Here is a 21,711-nt window from a genome sequence, read left to right on the forward strand (position 1 = left end):
TTATTAGTTTTTATAAGAAACAGCTTTGTAGTCTTAAAAGCATATAGTTGTGCATGAAGGACTAAAAATTTTATAAGTAACTGTGTGCCTATCTGGTGGCAGCTTTAATGTTTTCCAAGTTGTACCCATACTTCTAGAAAATCTTTTTTTTCAGTAACACAAGAAGCATATCTACTTGGGTCAATTAAAATATTTCAAATTTCATTTTCTTGTCCCATAATCCATTCTATTCCAATAAATAACAATAATATTATTATATAATAATGATATAATAATATTTCCTCAACATTCATCTAAGATGTGAAATTACTGCTACTCCATCTGGTTTCAGTAAACAAATTCTGCAGTTACCATATCCTACATAATATGGTTCAAAATGAATATAAGGAAAAGTATGAATCAGGTTGGCAAGCTTACCATTTGGTAGTGATATTTTAGTGCTAAAGTATATTGGGTACTAATTTTCTAAGGAAAATAGCAACATGATGCTCTCAAATTGAGAAACATAAAAGAAGGGCTATAAAATTACACAGTCACCCTAACCCATTTGTAATTCTTCATATCCCAATAGAGTTTGACAACCTTAATATCAGAAGAGCGTCTAAGACGGTAATCCCAACAGTATTCTGGTGATAAGATTTTACTGGGTTTATGGAGAAAGAAATACTTGTTTAAGTGGCTTTCATCATGCCACACTGCTTCAATGTTATTTTTCTTGTCATTCATGATTCCTTTGGCACACTCCCTGACAATATCAAGAACTTGAATGGTTGTGCCTCCAAAGACAGCAGCATGGTAATAAAAATCTCCCTTACCCTTAGGTATATAAGCTTCAGATAAATTGTTTCTTTCATATGGTAACCTTGAAGGATGTTTCTTGTACCAGTATGCATGTAACTGAGCTACTGAGTTCCCCAGAGTCTCCAAACCATAACTGTTTACAAAAATTTGATCTACATCCATGCAAAACAGGTAGTCAACCTCATACTGGATGTGATCCACAATGTGTTCACCAATTATCTTCATGCGCATCATACTGTTGTCTTGCCATCTCTTCTCTTTTTTAACTTCAAAAATTTTAAACATTCGAAGGCGATTCAAAGATATCCAGGATAGATCAGTGAAGTTTTCTACCATGATATAAATGATGACTTTCTGACCAATCATAAAAAATCTATCAGCAGATTTCAAAAAGATAGGCAAATGGTAATGAAGATATCTGTGAAGTAAACCAAAAGTGATTCAGTTGCTCTTCTTCTTTTAAAAAGAAGTTTTATTGTTATTATAAAGGTGGTTTACAGAAGGGGAGGGGTTTACTGTTACATGTCAGGTAAAGGGTACATTTCTTTTGGGACAATGTCACCCCTTTCCTTGCTTTCTCCCACTTTTTCCCTCCCATTCCCACCCATAAGTTGTATAGTTCAATTTCAATATAGTGGCCAGTGAGTACTATTTCCGCATTTTTCACACTTTGTCCCTCCATTTCTGTACCTCACTTAACATTCCCCAAAACGTATAAACAAACAAACGGAAGAGAACAAAAACAGCAGAAGACAAAACTCTTGTTTTCATTTTCTGGAGTTCATTTTGACAATTATTACTTTGGATGATCAGATGCACATAGGCATTGTGCCTTTCTGTTCTCCTAAGAGTATCTTCCTTTGGTCTCACTGTGAATGCATAGAGACCTGTATAATTTATTATGTCCTGGTATTTTAGATCTAGCTCCCAGATATGAGAGAAAACATGTGCCATTTGCCTCTCTAAGATTACCTCATTTAACACGATTTGTCTATCTATTTCCCTGCAAATGTTATTCTTTCTAATAGTGGTGTATAAAATTCTGTTATATATAGTTCCCACACTTTTTAAATGAAGTTGGTCTTCTTGTATTTTACTGGAACACTTACTATCTAAATTCCATGGACATAACATATCCAGAAATACTACTAAGCAACTAAGTATTAGATATTCTATTATTATCAGTATCATTATTGATCATACAAAATACTGCATTTCATTATGACATCTTCATAGTTTCATGCTATGTAATTTTATAATAATTAGCCCTTTCTTGTTCCCTTCCTTTCTGCCTTGATTCTTTGCTGTAATATTATTCCTTTATTTTCATAATGAGTTCTATAAGTCATAGAATAGGAGTTCCCCAAGAGAGGGACTAAAATGGTGCAAGCAGATGAAAGCCAGAGATTTCAAGGCTATCATAGAAATGAACTTGCTTTGAGGGGGCCAGGCTGCAAGCAGGAAAGGTCTTGAATCTCTACAGGAGGAAATACTGCTGTCAGTATCTGGCTTTAGGAATGGTCTGCTATGCTTACAAAGTCAAGGGAGGAATAGTACATACCCTACCATCTGCGTAATTTTTAAAATTTTGTACTGTGGCCTTTGCTGTGTCTTAGGATACAGTAAAAGATTCTCAGGGTAATAAAAGCCCTTAGAGATATTCAAAAAAGGGAAGGTAATCATCTATAACTCAGCTTCAATGATGTTTATTTAATCTTAAGAAATAAGCTCTGGGGACTGAAAGTGGCTCAGTGGTAGAGTGATTGCCTTGCATGCATGAGGCCCTGGGTTCGATTCCTCAGCACCACATAAGCAGAAAAAGCCAGAAGTGGTGTTGTGGCGCAAGTGGTAGAGCACTAGTCTTGAGCTGAAGAGCTGAGGGACAGCGCCCAGGCCCAGAGTTTAGGCCCCATGACCGACAAAAAAAAAAAAAAAAAAAAAAAAAAAAGAAGCTCTGGATATTGATCTGAAATATAGCTGATTACAGGTCAGAATGAAGCTTTCTAGTTTGGCATATGTAAAATTATACGTAAATTATAAAAAAAAATAGAACTGAAAATATTCTTCTGAAAATATAGTTGACACGCATTCAAATTAAAATAAGTCCAAATGGGCTGGGAAGGTGGCTCAGTGGTACAGTGCTTGCCTTGCATGCTTGAGGCCCTGGGTTCGATTCCTCAACACCACATAAGCAAAAAAGAAAAAAGCTGGAAGTGGCGCTGTGACTCAAGTGGTAGAGCACTAGCCTTGAGCTGAAGAGCTGAGGGACAGCACCCAGGCCCAGAGATCAGGCCCCACGACCAGACCTCCCCCCCCCCAATAAATAAATTAATTAATTAAATAAGTTCAAATAATATTTGTGTCCGTTTCTAAGCTTTGTTATTATGACACTGACAGCTTTGAAGATGGAATGTCTCTTGTTTTTTGTTTGTTTGGCTTGCCAGTCCTGCTGCTTGAATTCAGGGCCTGCGTACTGTCCCTGAGCCTGTCTGTGCTCAAGGCTAGTACTCTACCACTTGAGCCACAGCACCCCTTCTGGATTTTTCTGTTTATATGGTACTGAGGAATTGAATTCAGGGCTTCATGCATGCTAGGCAAGCACTCTGCCACTAACCACATTCCTAGTCCCTATCTCTTGTTTTTTCCAAAGGTTTGTAAATTTTGCTGATCTTTTTTATAAAGGACCAGTTTTTTACTTTGAATTCTACATTTCATTTATCTCAACTCTAAAATTATGGATGCATGTTTTCTCCTTGATTTAAGCTTATTTTGCTCTTCTTTACGTAGTTCCTTAAAGTAAATGCTTAGGTTATTAAGATACGTGTGTGTGTGTGTGTGTGTGTGTGTGTGTGTGTGTGTGTGTCTGTCTGTCTGTCTGTCTGTCTGTCTGTCTGTCGTCTGTCTGTGTCTGTGTCTGTGTCTGTGCATGCACGTGCTGGTCCTAGGGCTTGAACTTTGGGCCTAGGCACTGTCCCTGAGCTTTTTTGCTCAAGGCTAGTACTCTATTACTTGAACACAGTACTGCTTCTAGATTTCTGGTGCTTAATTGGAGATTAGAATCTCACAGATGGGCTTGGAAGGTGGCTCAGTGGTAGAGTGCTTGCCTTGCATGCCTGAGGCCCTGGGTTCGATTCCTCAGCACCACATAAGCAGAAAAAATTAAAAAAGCCAGAAGTGGCACTGTGGCTCAAGTGGTAGAGTGCTAGCCTTGAGCTGAAGAGCTGAGGGACAGTGCCCAGGCCCAGAGTTCAGGCCCCATGACCGGACCCCACCCCCACCCCCCAAAAAAAAAGAATCTCACAGACTTTGCTGCCCAGGCTGTCTTTTAACCATGATCCTAAGATCTCAGCCTCCTGAGTAGCTAGGATTACAAGCATGAGCCATTGGTACCTGGCTGATTTTTTGTTTATTTTTGTTTCCTACCACTTTGTTGAAAATATTTATTAAATCTAAGTGGTTTCTCTTTCTGTTTTAGAGAATCCTTAGGGTCTTTTAAATATAGGATCATATCATTTACAAATAAGAATGATTTGACTTCTTCCTTTCTTATTTGTATGCCTTTTATTTATCTATTTTGAGTTATTACTCTAAGAAGTCAAGTACTATATTGAATAAGAGTGCACACCCATTTCGTTCTTTACTTCAAAGGAAATATTTTAGTTTTTCCCAATTAGCACTATGTTGGCTATAGGTTGGAATTATGTAGCCTTTATTGTGTTGAAGTACATTCTCAGTATTCCTAATTTCTTCAGAGCTTTAATCATGAAGGGAGATCGAATTCTGTCAAAGGTTTTCTGCATCTATTGAGATGATAGTGTGATTTTTGACCTTCATTCTTTTTAGTGCTGTATTACATCTGTTGATTTGCATATGTTGAACCTCCTTGGATCCCTAGAATGAAACCATTCAACTATAGTGTATGATATTTTTTCACATATTGTTGAATTTATAATTTGTTTGAATTTGAATTGGTTTGTTAATTATTTTATTGGGAATTTTTGTGTCTATGGGTATTAAGGAAATTGATCTATAATTTTTTTGTTATTGTTGTGTCATCTGGTTGTGGTGTCAGAAATGACTTTATTAGTGTTCTTTTTCTCTTGTGTAATAGTTTTGGAGTTTTGCTTTAATGGTATAATTGAATTTAATAATGAATCTCTCTGGCCCTGGGCTTTTCTTCATTGAGAGACTATTACTGCTTGAACTCATTTCTTATTACAGTATAGACCTGTCTAATTGGAGGGTAAAATGCATCTAGAAATGTACCCACTTCTTCTGGATTTTCTAATTTTTATTAGAATATGACATTTTTAAATACTAACAATCCTATCAATATAAACTTTGAAAATCAAGAAAGCATAGAATCACGTATCCCAAGCCCTGTAATATATAAGTGCTGGTCTTCTTGAATTTCAAAGTTTATATTAAGAAATGTAGCTTTACTCTGATGGGATTACATTTATATGTAATTTGGCAATTCTCTTTGCAGCTTTTCAACATCTTTTTAGTATAATATGCAAGTTTTTCTGGTCTTCTCTGTTTAGTGTTACAAAACATCCTATATTTAGCAACCAACTCTTTCTTAAAATTTTGGAAATTTTTTTCAATTATTTGATGTTTTTATGCCTTTATCTTGCGCTTCTTCTATGCCTATGATTCATAGGTTTGGTATTTTAATAGTGTCCCATAGGTCTTATACCATACTTCTTGTCATTTTTCCTTTAAATATTCCAATTTATGCACACATTATATTATCAGTCCTGTCCTTTCTAGAATACAAGGTTATTACAGGAAACATCATTCAAGTAAAGATGACAGATATAAAATGGTAGATATGCCAAGCTTTTATTTTTTAATCTTGCTTTTAGTTACCCTTAGATAATTGTAGGCCCAAGTAATAAGTCAGTGCTTTTCAACAAAAGCAATTTCTAAACACTCATGGGCTTACACTCTCCAAGTAAACTTGGAATACCCATAACTCTGTTGTTCACTAGCAATCTTGGGAGAGAAGAGGTTTGTGTCACAGACATGCAGCCACCACAAGCTTCAACGTGTTTTGATATCCTTCTAAAAACAATGCTTAGAGTTATGCTGATAACACAAATTGACAGTAAATGTTCAGCAAGACAACTGAGGAGCCGCTGTGAAGGCAGTTGTCCTTCTCACTTATCTGTTCATTCAGATATGTCCTGCCTACACACAGATGTGAAAATGACTCTTCAGCTTTCCTGACACATGGGGCCTGCCAGGCTCCTGTTTCTGCAGATAATACTGCCACACATAACCCCACCTCTTGGCAATCTCTCTCTTCCACACTTGTTAGTGCTGCTGGCCTGGCAGGTCATGGTTTACTTGCCTTGCTCCACATGGTGCCAACAGTGCCCCCTGGCTTTGATGGCTGTTGCCTAAACATCTGGAGTATGTGTCATCTGGCTCCCCGTCTCTAGGGGCTCTATGTGAGTGGAATCCCACAGGACTATTTTTTCTCAGCTGGATCCTTACACTCAAAAATCCTGTCTTCAAGTCTCATTTTGTCAGAGTGGAGCATGTGTCATAGAGGAATGTTTTTCAGAAGTTCTTTCTCTTCAAAGGCTGGTAGTCTGGGATCTATTTCTACCACATTCTCCCTGGATCATCTTTGCATCTGGCAGACACACCAGGTATAGCTGGCTATACACAGGCTCTGTTTCCTCCATTCTACCCTCTGCAGTCTAGTGTACTTCTAAGAGGCTCTGGGGCCTATGACATCAGCGTGGAATTCACTTTCCCAGGCAGCAAACAGGGAAGAGAGGGACATAGCACTAAACAGCAAGTTATCTTCATTGGCCACTTATTAAAGCGATTCTGAATATTGTGAAGTGGCAACCATTTACCCTCCAGAGCAAGGTCTTTGGCTCTGCAGGTATGGATAGTGATCATGCCTTCTCTCCTCCCTTTTATTCAGCTCCATCCCCAGTCATATCAGGATCCTGTTAATGGCCCTCTCAGGCCCTGATTTTTGGCTGTAGGCATTCCAGGTGAGTCATCTTCACAGCTCATTCATCCATCTGAAAACCCATTTGCTTCTCATTCCCCCCCTCTTTAATGCCTATGTTCAACAGTGCTCTGTCTTAAAACACTCCTATCCTTTTACCTATATTTGTTGTTTTCATAGGGTTTTAGAAGAGATCATTGTGATGACTATTCTTCTATCTTTTAGTGAAAATGCTTCATTGCATTTGTTTTTCTATTTTAGGAATCTACATTCATGGTTTTCATTTCTATTAGATTAACAATACAACAGACATTGGCTTTTGTTTAAAAATTCCTGAATGATTTTAGGGATCCTTTCTATATTTTTACCTTATGATTGTGAGAAATTATAGAATATAAAATTTCTACTGCTGATAATTGCAATTATCCTGATTTATTGTGTATTCAACTACTATTCCTGTGAAGGATGAGTAACCATAGTTAAGTAGGTTTACCTGGAAGTAGTTTGTAACTTAGGGAATGCAAAGAAGAATAAAAATTGTTGGGTTTATCTAGTGTAGTGTGGGGACAATGAAGGATGGTAATAACAAAAGTACAGACATTAAAATAATTGGCAGATGATTGTAAAATCAAATTACAAGAAAACGAACACATTAAGATTTTTTTTTGGCATGGACCAAATGGGCAATATTTAGAATTATGTCAGGAATTGGCCTAAAGAGAGTAATTACTAAGTGAAATTATAAAGTACTCCAGTCAATTACCTACTGTTTTCTACATTAAAAAGTCTGAATATGAAGGACATTTGGAATCAATACCTACCTTCCCACAGCAAATACAATCAATCCCACAGCAACTTTATGACGTGCATAGTAGTTTTTCAAGAACGATTCGTCATAAGTGTCTTGCCACACAATTGGAGCAGACCATTCAGTAATAGTACTTACATTATCTCTATATCTGTAAGAAAGATATGAGTTTTTGAAATTAGCATATATTGTATAAAGTAAGAAGCTGAACTGTAATGATTCCATACACATACAATGTCCTTTGATCATATTTGGCCCCCCTCTATTACTTGTAAAAACAAAATAATAAAATACTTTTTAACAAAACAACAGGAGAAATTGCTAATGCCTAATACCTTGAATCTCAATGGAACATCTTTATTCATCTCAAAGCCTTGTCAATTATCATAAACTGGAGAAGCAGCATATCAGAAATTGCCAAATCATTTCAACAGTACACTTGTAGCTTAGTTACGTTGTAATCTCAAGATCTTTAAAGATATATAGTTGAAAAGTCTCCCAAAATCTAAAGTTATCATTTCCTTTATATCCATTGCTAATATCTGGTCTAAAGTGTTTCTTTTACATGGTTATTGTTAATGCATACTTAAAAAAATGAATGTGATAGTGTTTGAAAAAAACTGCCAGTGCTGATACTTGTGCACTGCCTATATCAGCTTCATTAGATTTAGAGCAACCAAGTCAAAGTTAGGTAGGAATACTTAGGAAAACTTAGTGGTCTTTCAATTTATTTTCACTCCCAACTCTTTCCACAGTTTGGTAGTAATACTGAAGTCATCAAACTGGATGACTAAATCTGCAGTGAGGAGAGTGAGCCTCATTCCCAAGGAACTGTGATTGTTCTGACCTGAGGGTTCTCTGAGAGAATGATACAAAGCATTGTTTCACCTCGCTGAGATCTCTCTCAAAGTGATAAAGTAGCTAAGGTAAGTAAGGGGAGGGTGTTCTTGAATGAATTTTGGAAAAGTGTCTGATGCCCTGCAAAAACAATTATAGTTGGAACAAACACTAGAGATGCTGAAAGGCTGTGAAGCACATATAGGAGATGAGTTATTTTGGAAAATAAGGGATTAGATAGCTTTTTTGGTGTATAATAGGAAAATTATGAATGTATACACATGCCCAGGGTAGGATACATGCTCAGAAAAGACCTGCATTTTCATCCCTGGCTGAGATTTAAGCTCAGTATAAGCAGAAAATTTAGGCTAAGACACAATTGTAAACCTTGGAGAAGGGCTTCAAAACCAATATGAAGAATGAAGGTCCACTTCTTTTCAATTTTCTTTTTTTCCTTCTTTCTTTCATTGTTTCTCTTTTTTCTTTTCTTTTTTGTTGCTTTTTTATTTCATTCTTTCCATTTTAGGTCTTTCTTTTTTCTGTTCTTTTTTTTCTCCCTTTTTCGTCCTTTTTTTGTTCCTTGCTTTCTTCCTTCTTTTTCTTTTGTTCCCTTCTATTATCTTCCTCTTATTCCTCCCTCCTCTTTTTTCTTTCTTCCTTTCTCACTTCACTATTAACCACTAACTAAACATAAGTAAAAGGAACAGAGACCAACACTGAGAAAAAACTTAAAAATTGGTTTAGAAAAGTACTAAACAAACAAAACTATAAGCCACATAACTTTTATTTTACCAGTCCTAGAGTTTGAACTCTGGACCTGCGCACTTTCCCTGAGCTTTTGTTCTCAAGGCTAGTGTTCAAACATTTGAGCCACAGCTCTACTTCTGGCTTTTTTGTGGTTAATTGTAGATAAGAGAATAGTAGACTTTCCTGCCTGGGCTGGCAGGATTACAGGCATGAGCTACCGGCACCCAGCCAAGCCACATAACTAAGGAAGTAAAATATAAAATTTCCATAAAGAACATAATATCATCATCAAAATGCCCATTTTAAGCAAAAAGTATGAGACATAAAAAGGAACAAGAAAATGCTCTTTCACAAGAACAAAAAGATCTTTCCAAGGAATCCTAGACATTATATTGAAGAGGCAATGACTTTAACTCCTTTAAATACGCTCAAAGAACTAAAGGGAACTAGAGGTAAAGAACTAAGAGAATCTAGGGAAACAAGGGGTCAGTATTAATACGGCATATGGGTAAAGTGATAGAAATAATTTAAAGGAGCCAAATGGAAATTCCAGAGTTGAGAAGTGTAATGGAAAACAGTATATGGTTTTAACAGAAGATTTGGGTAGGCAGAGAAGAGAATTAGACATAGACAGAACACTTACCCACAATAGAATGTACAAGTATACATGGAGTAGCCTATAGACTACACCATATAAACACCTATAAACTTTAAAAGACTGAAAACACACAAAATATATTCTCCATATGCAAGGAAATGAATTTAGAAATAAAGAACAGAAAATCTGGAAAGCCCACAACATGTAGAAATTAAACAAGATACTTTTTTAAAGTTCTAGCAAGGATTTATTTTAGTATAACAGCATCAAAGGAGAAAGAAGTGGAAAAGAGACAAAAACATTTCTTCTTTTCCATGCAGAACATAGGAATTAAAGAATCCAATAATACACTCTTAAATAACTTAAGGGGCAAGGAAGGAATGGCAAGGCAAATGAGAAAATAAGAGACAAATGAGGATATTGCATATTAATAAATATCCATCAGGAAGACAAAATATCTATGCATAGAATGCTAAAGCTCCCAACTGCATCAAACAAATACTGATTGATCTAAAAACACTCATACTCCAAACATGCAAAAACTCAGCAAAGAAACTCCAGAGCTGCATTGATGAGCTGGACCTAACACACATCTATGGAATATTCTACACAGCAGTGTCACAAGATACATTCTTCTTAGAAATCCATGGAACATTCTCCAAAACAGACTACAGTCTAGGTCACAAAGCAAATCTCTGCAAATTCAAGAAAATCAAAATTACTCTCTGTATCTGATCAGACCGCAATGGAATAAAATCGGAGTTCACCAAAGCAAAAACCATTACAGAAAATACTTAAATTCATGGAAACTAACAATACATTGCTGAGTGATCGGTGCTCATTGAAGAGATAAGAAGGGAAATTCAAACGTTTCTGGAATTCAATATAAATGAATACACAAAATGCCAGCTCTTCTGGTATACATCAAAGGAAGTACTTAGAGGAAAGTTATGACTACCAAGAAATTAGAGAAATCTTAAGGCAATACTCCAATGATGCACCTCAAGCCTCTAGAAAAACAGGAAAAAGCCAAACCCAAAACCACTATATGGAAAGAAATAATAAAAATTAGATCACAAATGAATGGATTAGGGACTAAATAATATATAAGGAATTAACAAAACAAAATGTTGGCTCTTAATTCTTTTTTAATTGGCAGGCCCTTAGCAAACCTAAGAGAATTGAAATCACCCAAATAAATAGACATAAAAAAGAAAGCATCACAATAGAAACAAGCAAAATTCAGAATATTATAAGGGAATATTTTGCAAATCTTCACACCAATAAATTGGAAAACCTGGCAGAAATGGATATATTTCTAGAGAATGTTATAATATCTAAACTAAACCAAGAAGATATAAACCGATTAAATTGACCTATAATAAGCACTAAAATTAAAATGACGGTGAAAGACCTTCCATCCAAGAAAAGCCCAGGACCTGATGGATTTACATTCAATAAGACTTTCAAAGGAGTACTAACACCAATACTCAAACTTTTCTATGAAATAGAAAGTGAAGGATCAGAAAACAAAGGATGCATGTTTTTCCTTACATGTGGAAGCTAGGATTAGTTCATAACCTAATAAGAAAATACTTTGGGTAGTATGCAAGTATATACAAACGCATTAACTGAAATATGGTAGATTCAAAGGAGAACTCCTTAGAAAGTGTAATTCCTTAGAAAGGCAAGGTCAAAGCTCAACATAATAAACACCAGGCAGCAGGTACTGGAAAGGGGTGGAATGGGACCAATGGGAAAAGGATAGACAAATGAAGAGGAGGGGGAGAAGGCAGTCAGGAATTCACTGTATAGCCTACAAAATTAAGAAGAGTAAGGGAAGGGATGTGTTGGGGAGGGATGGGTGAGAATGTTGAAAGAGCTGACATTGATCAAGACGTATTATAGTCATAAACTGCTTTGTTAAATGGCAAGTCCTTTATACAACTACCTAAAGATAATAAAAAAATTAAAAATTTGATTTTGGATAGGGGAAGCATCCTCATTTCTTTAAAATAGCAAGTATCAAAATATCTAGAAAAAATACATTGAGATTACTGTAAGTGAAAACACATTTTGACTTTGGCAATGGTTTTCTAGATATAACACCAAAAACATAGGTGAAAACAATAACAAAATAATAAATTAGACTCATCAGAGCATAAAACTTCTTTCATCAAAGGATACTATTTTTTAAAAATGGAAAAAAAGACCCATAACACAGGAGAAAAAAACGTACAAATCACTTATCTGTTAGGAATCTAGCATCCAAAATGAATGAAGAAACCATACAGCTCAACTTTAGTGTCTTTTTACAATAAATAAAAACAATCAAGAGCTGGTTGTTGGTGGCTCACACCTATAATGCTAGCTAGCCAAGAAGCTGAGATCTAAGAATGGCAGTTCACAGCCAGCATAGCTGGACACTTTTATCTACAGTTAATAGAAGTGGAGGTGTGGCTCAAGTCTTAAAGCACCAGTCATGAGCAAAAAATTTGAGCAAGAGCTTGTCTAGCTCCAGCACTGGTGGAGACACATACACACACACACAACAACAACAACAACAACAACAACAACAACTCAATTTTTAAAATGGCAAAGACATTTCTGTCTATATATAAAAGACCAATAAGCATATTACAAGGTCATTAGAAACTGGACATTAGTGGTTCACATCTGTATTCCTAGCTACTCAGGAAACTGAGATCTGAGGACCATGGTTCAAAGCTAGCTTGGGCAGACAAATCTGTAAGACTCCTCAACAAACCACCAAAAAGCTGGAAGTGAAACTGTGGTTCAAGTGGTAGAACATTAGCCTTGAGCAAGAAAACTAAGGGACAACACCCAGACCCTGAGTACCAACATATGTGCACATGCACCCACACGCACACACACACACACACACACACACACACACACACACACACACACACACTCATACATACACACACGTCACTAGATTTCATTAGAAAAATACAAATCAAAAGTACATTGAGATATTATTTCATACACATAGTCATGATACAATAAAAAGGCAAGTACTAGAGTACAATTCCTGTAGCCCCAACTACTCTGGAGGATAAGGCCAGGAATTTGAGACTATCCTGGGCAACATATAAGACCCTGTCTTGAAAACAATAACAACAGAAACAACAAAAACCTATCAAAACAAAGCACAAACACTAGAAAATTGGCAAGGATGTAGAGAAGTTAGAACCCTCTACATTATGGTAGGAATACAAAATGGTGCAGCTACTATGGAAAACAAGTTCATGGTTCCTCAAAAATTTTGATATGTGTTGGGTGCTAATGGCTTACACCTACTCAGGAAGCCGAGATCTGAGGATCGAGGTTCAAAGTGAGCCCAGGCAGGAAAAGTCTGTGAGACTCTTATTTCCAATAAACCACTCAGAAAACTGGAAGTGGTGCTGTGGCTCAAGTGGTAGAGTGCTAGCCTTGAGCTGAAGTGCTGAAGGACAGCATCCAGGCCCAGAGTTCAAGCCCCATGACTAACATAAATAAATAAATAAATAAATAAATAAATAAATAAATAAAATTTGACATGTAAATACCACCTGACTCAATAAAATTCCATTTGTAGTAATTCCACTTATATATCCAAGAAAAATGTAAATATATATCAGAAAACCCATACATGAATATTTATAGCAGAATTATTCACCATAGCTAAAATATGGGAATAACTTAATGTCCATATCTTATAAATTGATATGTTTATGTTCATATGGAATAATATTCAGCTAGAAATACATGCAATAATGGAGACATGCTAACTGAAAGGGACCAAACATAAAATGCTACATATTGAATTTCATTCCTATGGAATATTCCAAATGAGCAAACTTATGAAGATAGTGAATCAGTGTTTTCCAACAGGTGGGGCAATTGGAGAATGGAGGGATTTTTTTTTCTGTTGTGACAAAGATGTCCTGCAATTAATAGACACACAACATTCAGAATATACTAAAATTCAGTAAATTCAGTTTTCAAATTTGAGTACAGAGAGCTAGTATATTACATATAGCTAACAATAAGACAGTAATCAAAAATATAGAGAGAAAGCCTTCAAATCTATAAGACAAAGGGCTAGGGAGAGAGAGAGAGATTGAGATTGCATTTGGGATAAGATTGTTTTAGGAAAGTCAACATTAAAGAGCCCGGTATTCATATGTGAAATTTTGCATCATTAATGGTGATAATCAAGAAAATAAGACAATGGGAATTATCTGGAGCCTATTTAGAATCTATGTCATTGATTACAATTTTCTCTTTTGTCCAATAGTCATAAATCATCATTAATTGCTAGGACATACTTTGCTGTTGTGTCAGTGGGATGATACACCAGTTATGAAGCTATTGTCTTTCATGACTAAGCCTAAAATACTATTTACTCTGTTTCATTTTACTTGAGCTGAAATTCTGCTAACTCTGTTTCTCTTAGCCAGTTGGTACCCTGCTAGAATTTGATAATAGTGAGCACAGGGGGAAAAATCCCAAGGCTGAAAAAAACTCTCTTTTCTGTGTTCTGCCGGCTTCTTGTTGCTTCTTATTCCTGCAGATCCCCTACCAGCAATGTTTCTTCATCCCAACAACAGCAGTCCCTTTTCAGAGTAGCATTTGAATCTGGTATTCAGACTTCACATCATTTACAGTAACAATGTGAATCCCAGCCCCCAGGGGATTCTGTTGTGCTCAGACACTAGCACCAATGAAGCAGCATCAGAGTTGAAGTTCCCTGAACCACCACTTTGTCTAAGGTCTGATGATTCAACCCTTTTTGTTTCTTTAGCCCAAAGTAGAAATAACTCTTGTGATTGCTACCTCCATGATACCTTTAAATTAGCTTTTTTTGTCATTTCATTACCTACTTAACAATTTCCTATTAGTTAATTCATTATATTGAATTCTCTGCCTGAATAATTGGTGTGCTTTCTAAGTCCTAATTAGCTTCTGACAATGGTTATGATGTTATAGAGAAGGAGCCATGGACCATTATCCAGTCATGATTTGCACCCTTTTGAAGTAGTAATTAGGTAATTTCCTTAAGGCCTATAGCTTTGGGGTAAGAGACAAGTGGGCAAAGTAAGAAAAATTAGAAAAGCCACAGGGAAGCTCCGTACTGAAGCACGGTAAATCCAGAGTCCATCTGTCCCACTTGGGCCCACTGGTAAAATGAGCATTAACCAAATGACTGCAACTATACTACCTCAACACTCATGATCTGTCCCTGTCTTAACACCTTGAATTTGTACAATTAAAAGTCTCAATAAGGATAGGAGAAAAAAAATGGAAAAGAGTGAGGGAGGAGTAACATTGTCCAAAAAGAAATGTATTATTTACCTGACTCATGTAACTATAACTCCTCTATATCACACACACACACACACACACACACACACACACACACACACACGCACACGCACACGTGCGCACGCATGCGTGCGTGTGCGTGTGTGTGTGTGTGTGTGTGTGTGTATAGCCCCTCTATATCACAATTTTAAAAAGATTTAAGTCTCAACATGAAGGATATGGATCCAAATACTAAATCCCAGTGGGTCTTGGTCAATGTTTTATTTAATGCTATAATGAGAGATTCATCTACCCTTCAATTTTCTGGATACCAGTAGTGGTGCAGTTGCTATCTGTTTATGCATTTATGGTTCAACTTCCCATATGCCAGACTGAGATTCTTACTTGGGATCAAACCAGTCTGATAGGTGTAATTCTTGATTTTTTAGAGACCTGAAAGGAAAATTAATGCAGAGTCACGATATATCAACTAGAGTTTGAGATAATCAATGGTCTGTATAATAATAAGGTGTAAAATAAGAATAAGCAGCAGAAAAATAATTAAATTTCATGATTATATAACATGGAAAAATCATGATTTCCAACTCAAATTAATTCTTTGGGCTACCAAGAAATCCTTTTTTTGCAGTGTGAAAGCCTTAGGTCTTGAACTCAGGGCCTGAATGCTGTCCCTGAGCCTTTTGTTTGCTCAAGGCTACCTCCCTATCATTTGAGCCACAGCTAAACATCTAGCTTTTTGGAAGTAAGAGTCTCATGGATTTTCCTGTCCAGGCTGGATTCAAGCTTCAATCCTCAGATCTTATCCTCCTGAGTAACAAGTATTACAGGCATGAGCCACCAGCTCCAGGCTAGAAATCTTTTTTATTCATCTAATTTATAGAGGAAACAGCAGTATTGAATTAAAGCTCTATAAACTTTCTCCCATTCCCCCTTCAAATTTACCTAGTGTGTCACTACTTTCTTTAAAAGTCTTTAAATGTCTAACCCAGATTTTTAACATTGTTAGCCACATCTCCTACCAGGCCCTTACCATAATCTTCCTGGCTCACTGACCTTTTTAAAAAATATTTCTTTAAACCTAACACAACTGGAACTAGCTAATTCCAGATAGCCTTCAGAGTTCATTTTAAATAGTCCTTCCTGAGGGAAGTGTTTCCAAGTCTTCTACATGAGATTAGAGTCCCTCCATTAAGTTAGTCCTTACGGAATGTTTTCCTTATTATATCTGAGTTAGCCTATACAGCACCCATGAGATGGGTACTTTATCACTTAATCCCTAGTTACTAGTTCAGGATATTAAAACGAGGTGCTTTTATTTTCTTGCTCAAAGTTACAAGCAGTTTTTCCAACTCCTTCCCTTCCCTCTTTGCCATAAACTCTCAAGCCACCCAACACCCCAATTGTAGAGCTAAGGCATCTTGGAAAGTTGATCCTGAGCTGAACGAATGAAAAGATGGACCCAATTTGTATGTCATGAGCTAATTCATACCAATCTTTATCTATGCAGGTAGAGTAAGCCAGTGTAATGTTGCAGATACATGATGAAGGTAATTAAGATCAGAAAGCCAGAGAAATAGCAGACTGGCAGAATGCAGTCTGTGGAAAATGGGTGGAAACTGGGTAGGTGAAATGTATTGTGCGCACAAACAGGAAAAATTTTGAGGTCAGGATTTAACTAAAACATGGCATTATACTCAAACGCCTACTACCATTGCCGTTAGATGATACATTAGTATCAGTATTATAAAGCTATAGAATCCTGATGCTCATGTGAGCTAATATTGATAATACAGATGTTAGAATGAGTTGCATTAGATGCATTTTCCAGGAAACATTTTAATCTATTTCTGTTCCCAGTTTCTGATGCAGAAGACTTTCATGAATGTTCTAATATTTACCCATAGGTTTTTCTGAAAGTTACTGTTCTCTGTTCACCATGATTATATGTAGGGGAAACATGCCTTCTTAATAGATTATTTTTTGAATGGCACAGTTTAGCTTAGTCATGTCTCAGTAAGGATCTTTTAAATTATAGCCTTCTTAGAAGAAAAAAGGCCCATGGACACAATAAACATTAAGGAAGAAAGCCATTTTTTTTAATGTGGGTTCTATAACTACAGGAGAAAAATGAAGAACCTATTATAGTACACAATTTTTGAGAAAGTTTTCCTCTCCACATACATGATACTGTGGCTAGTGAAATCCCCTCAGAATCATTTAACTAAGCCTTCATTCCTGAATGTTTTTCCAGTTTTCAGAGACCCAAGGGTGATTATGGCAGGCTGATTCTCACTTGTAGTAATTCATTTCTTCTAGTAAGGTCCCGCCCCTCTAACACAGATGCCTCTCAGCTAGTCTGCTTTGGTTTCTGGCTTCTGACTTAATTATCTCCAACATGTATTTGTATAATTGCAGTGATTTATTCAGACTGCAAGGACTAAGGACCCACAAGTACTCCATTGTCTCCCAAACCATTCTTTATTCAGACTTTATAGCATATTTGTAAATAAACACTTACCAGCACTGATACATCCTCTGCAGTTTCTGTATGCTTAAGACAAAAGACAAGCATTACTTTCAAATGCATATAAAAAGTTTTTACATGTAAGATGGCTAGAGCTAGAACTAAAAACTACCAGTCCAGCACTTTTATTACCTAATATTGCGAATTATACTACTTAACCATTATATTGTTGGTTATGGATTACAACAAACTGTTTAATTGCTAATTAAGTCTACTTGTGTCAGGTTTATAGAAAGCAAATACAATATATAGTACCTGCAGTCAGCAATAGTAGGTTTTTTTACTTAAGAACATACAAATGGTAGCTTCTCTTTCACATTTATAAACATTATATTGCTACTGTAACTGGTAGCATCATATTACTTTTTTCAAAATATGGACCTACAAAAATTATTTTAGCAGTGTGTCAGCATATGGCAATTAGGACAGAGGACTCAGAGTCCAGACCCTCTGAATCATGAATCTTCCACAGCCTCCTATTTCCCACAGGGAGGTGAAATGCTAGACAAGGTATATAAATGTTGAGACCAGCATTCAGTGAGTCTAAGTTATTACTTATTTCTCCCCAACCACTGCATAGTTTGTATGCAAACATTCAAACAATAATAACAGAAAACCGTTCTAATCTTGAGAGATGGTCAAGCAGGAATAGCAGCTCTCCAAACATCAAACAGGAAAGATAAGAAAAGAAAACCTACTAGACCTATTATAGTCAAATCACTCAGTTTACAGAACGAAGAAAAAATATTAAAAACCATAAGTACCAAGTCACATATAAAGGCTAACATGTCAGAATAACAGCAGATTTTTCCGTAGAAACACTAAAAGAAAGGAGAGCATAGAATGATATGTTCCAACACTGAAAAAAGATAGCTGTCAACCTAGATTCATATATCCAGGAAAGTTAGCTTTTATAATTGAAATAGAAATAAAAACTCACCACAATAAACAAAAAGGAATTTATGACCACTAAACCAACACTGGAGAAGATACTTTAAGAAATCCTGTACCAGAAGATAAATGCAATCAGAAAAATACAAGAAAGAATAAATTCCATTAGATGAGTAGATTAGCAAATGTGGATTATAAAAGAAGTAAACATCACAAAACAAACCAAAATAACAGGATCTACTGCATATCTTTTGGTATTAATACTAATTATTAACTATCTCAATTTTCTAAAAGACAGACTCAGTTGGATAAAAACATCACTGATAAAGACAAACATTGGTTTGAACCAGGCGCCTGTGGCTCACACCTGTAATCCTAGCTACTCAGGAGGCTGAGATCTGAGGGGCATGGTTTAAAGCCAGCCTGGGCAGGAAGCCATGAGACTCTTATCTCCAATAAACCACTAGAAAACTAGAAGTGGCGCTGTGGCTCAAACAGGAGAGCCCTAGCTTTGAGCTGAAGAGCTGAAAGACAGTGCCTAGGCCCAGAGTTCAAGCCCCATGACTGACAAAAAAATTTAAAACAAACAAAACCATTGGTTTGGGGTGAAAGAAGAGATAAAGGTTTTATAAGCAAATGGACTCCTAAAACAGTCAGGAGCAACTTTATTCATATCTTATAGAACAGACTTCAAACCAAAATTTGCCAGAAGAGACAAAGAACACCACTTCATACTTATGAATGGCACAATCCATTTTAAAAAATCCAACTATTGGAATGCCCAGTTTTATTAAACAAACACTTCTGATCTTAACAAGCACAGATAAACCCCAACACAATAATAGTAGGAAAGGTCAGGAATTCATTCTCACCAATCAATATATATCAAGACAATATATATATCAAGATAATATATATAATATTTTTAAAACAACAGATATATTTTATTACTGATTCCATTAAAACAAATAATTTTGATGGTTAAGACTATATTTATGCAATGTATTTGGGTATAATTTGTACATATATTTGGATCAGTATAATTTGATGCCAATTTATACAACTCAATCCTGTTAGCTTTTTGACATACGATATTCTTACCAAGTATCAGAATAAAACATTAAACTTTTATTGTTACCTGAAATGATACTCCATAGGTAAGGCCCATAGAGACAATATTATCAATAATAATAGAATTATTTTTCTTTTGCATGCCATTTTTTCTGTGAAGAAAAATAAATGCAAATAGATTAAATATCATACAGTGTATACACAGTAAGTTGTATGAATCCCTCTTGATAATTCAGATGATTTAAGATAAACTAATTAGCAATTAAGGCACTTCAGCTCCTTCATTAGTTGTCTGTTTATATGAAAATAGTTGAGTCAGTGGATATTCTTGGTTGTATTTCACCTAGCTACAAAAAAGTCTTAGAACAGGGGCAGGGAAGTGTAGTGGTGGAAATGGGAGGGCAGGGATGTTAGGGGAAAAAAAGGGAGGAGGCAACAATGCTTGATAAGAAATGTAGTCATTATCTTGCTCATGTAATTGTAACCCCTCTGTATGGTATTTTCACAATAAAAAAAAAAAACATTAAGAGGCTGGAAAGGTGGCTCAGTGGTAGAGTGCTTGCCTTGCATGCCTGAGGCCCTGGGTTTGATTCCTCAGCACCACATAAGCAAAAAGAAAAAAGCTGGAAATGGTGCTGTGGCTCAAGTGGTAGAGCACTAGCCTTGAGCTGAAGAGCTGAGGGACAGCGCCCAGGCCCAGAGATCAGGCACCACAACTGGACCAAAAAAAAAAAAATTAAAAAAGAAAAAAACTCTTAGAACATTAGCTTGTTTTAGCTGTCTGTGGTATAAAAGATCTTACAAACTTCATTTCTATTTTCCAAATTATGAAGGACTTTTATCTTCAAAAAAGTTTCTACTACAAAAAAATTCTACTTCCCAGACTAACTGCATAAAGTGAGGTATGAATAAAAAAGATTTACTTATGAAAATACTTATCTGGATTCTAAAAAGTTGTATAGTTATGAAGTTAACTATTTTTAGTCAAACGATTTTTTTATAGTTGGTTACTTCAGGAAAGACTGTAGCAAACAACATATACTGTTGCATACAGTATGTATATACCTTCTCCCAAGTAATTGAATGTATAGTTATTTAGCTCATGAGTTAGGAGATAAACTATAATTTTTAGATTATCTGTACATTGATCTTGGAATTTTAGCCATCAAACTTTAGCCAAACTCTTTTGTGTTATTTATTCAACCTGGTATGAAATTATGCACAGAAAGAGATGTGGCTGTTTGGTTGAATTAAGGACAGTCTCTTACCTATCGTTTTCCTCAGGAAATTTTATAGTCTTCATTAGAGACTCGACATTTATGGGAACTGAGAAGATATGTGGAGAATCTTAAATAGGCAGTTTTGAAAGCTTTAAGGAAAAGTTCAATGTATTGGTTCTATGACACCCTCAAGTTTGTGTACTTATTATTCTGTCTTCTATGAATGATGATATCATCACATTCTTAAGATGATGAAATAATTAGATTGTGAGGATATTCTTATGCCAGTGATTTCTTCTTTATTGTCAGAGAACTATATTGTGTCCTGTTTATCAAAGATCCTTTAAGCTGCATTTGTTTTGAGGGGATTTTTTAAAAGATATATATATATATATATATATATATATATATATATAATTTTAATATTATTTTTTGCTGGTCCTTGAACTCAGGGTCTGGGTGCTGTCCCCCTGAGCTTCTTTTTCTCAAGGCTAGTGCTCTACTACTTGAGTCACAGCACCACTTCCAGATTTTTCTGAGCAGTTCATTTGAGATAAGAGTCTCATGGACTTTTCTGCCCAATCTGGCTTTGAACCTCAATTCTCAGATCTCAGCCTCCTCAGTAGTTTTATATGAAGCAAAACATATAATTAAGTATACCATTTCAATATATTTCCTATACACACATGGAAGTGTGCAACAACCATCTTAGTTAAGAGAAAGAGTATTTTCATAAATTCCTTATGCCTCTTTAAGCCAGCACTCTCTTCTATCCAATAAAACGCTGAAGAAGTTGGAAATGTCAAGGACTTTAAATAGCAGTGATTCTGAAAATATTTTAAGAACTTAACAGAAAACACTGTCAGAATGAATGAATACATAGGAATTGTCAGCCAACCAATGGAAATT

The 21,711-nt window shown here is 35.8% G+C and overlaps 1 protein-coding gene across 1 annotated transcript; it reads right to left on the reverse strand.

The window, feature by feature from the left end:
- Window positions 1-58: 58 nt before the first annotated feature.
- On the reverse strand, window positions 59-20,989 carry LOC138816437 (N-acetyllactosaminide alpha-1,3-galactosyltransferase-like). Its single transcript, XM_070006173.1, has 6 exons — window positions 20,851-20,989; window positions 19,650-19,734; window positions 17,615-17,647; window positions 15,481-15,528; window positions 7,597-7,734; window positions 59-1,219 (listed from the first exon to the last, which is right to left on the reverse strand). The coding sequence occupies exons 2-6, from the start codon at window positions 19,727-19,729 to the stop codon at window positions 526-528; spliced, it is 993 nt and encodes a 330-aa protein (XP_069862274.1). The 5' UTR covers window positions 19,730-19,734; window positions 20,851-20,989; the 3' UTR covers window positions 59-525.
- Between the last annotated feature and the right edge of the window lie 722 nt (window positions 20,990-21,711).

Source organism: Dipodomys merriami, unplaced genomic scaffold (genome assembly GCF_024711535.1).
Source record: "Dipodomys merriami isolate MVZ:Mamm:240054 unplaced genomic scaffold, mDipMer1.0.p SCAF_11, whole genome shotgun sequence".
Classification (NCBI taxonomy): domain Eukaryota; kingdom Metazoa; phylum Chordata; class Mammalia; order Rodentia; family Heteromyidae; genus Dipodomys; species Dipodomys merriami.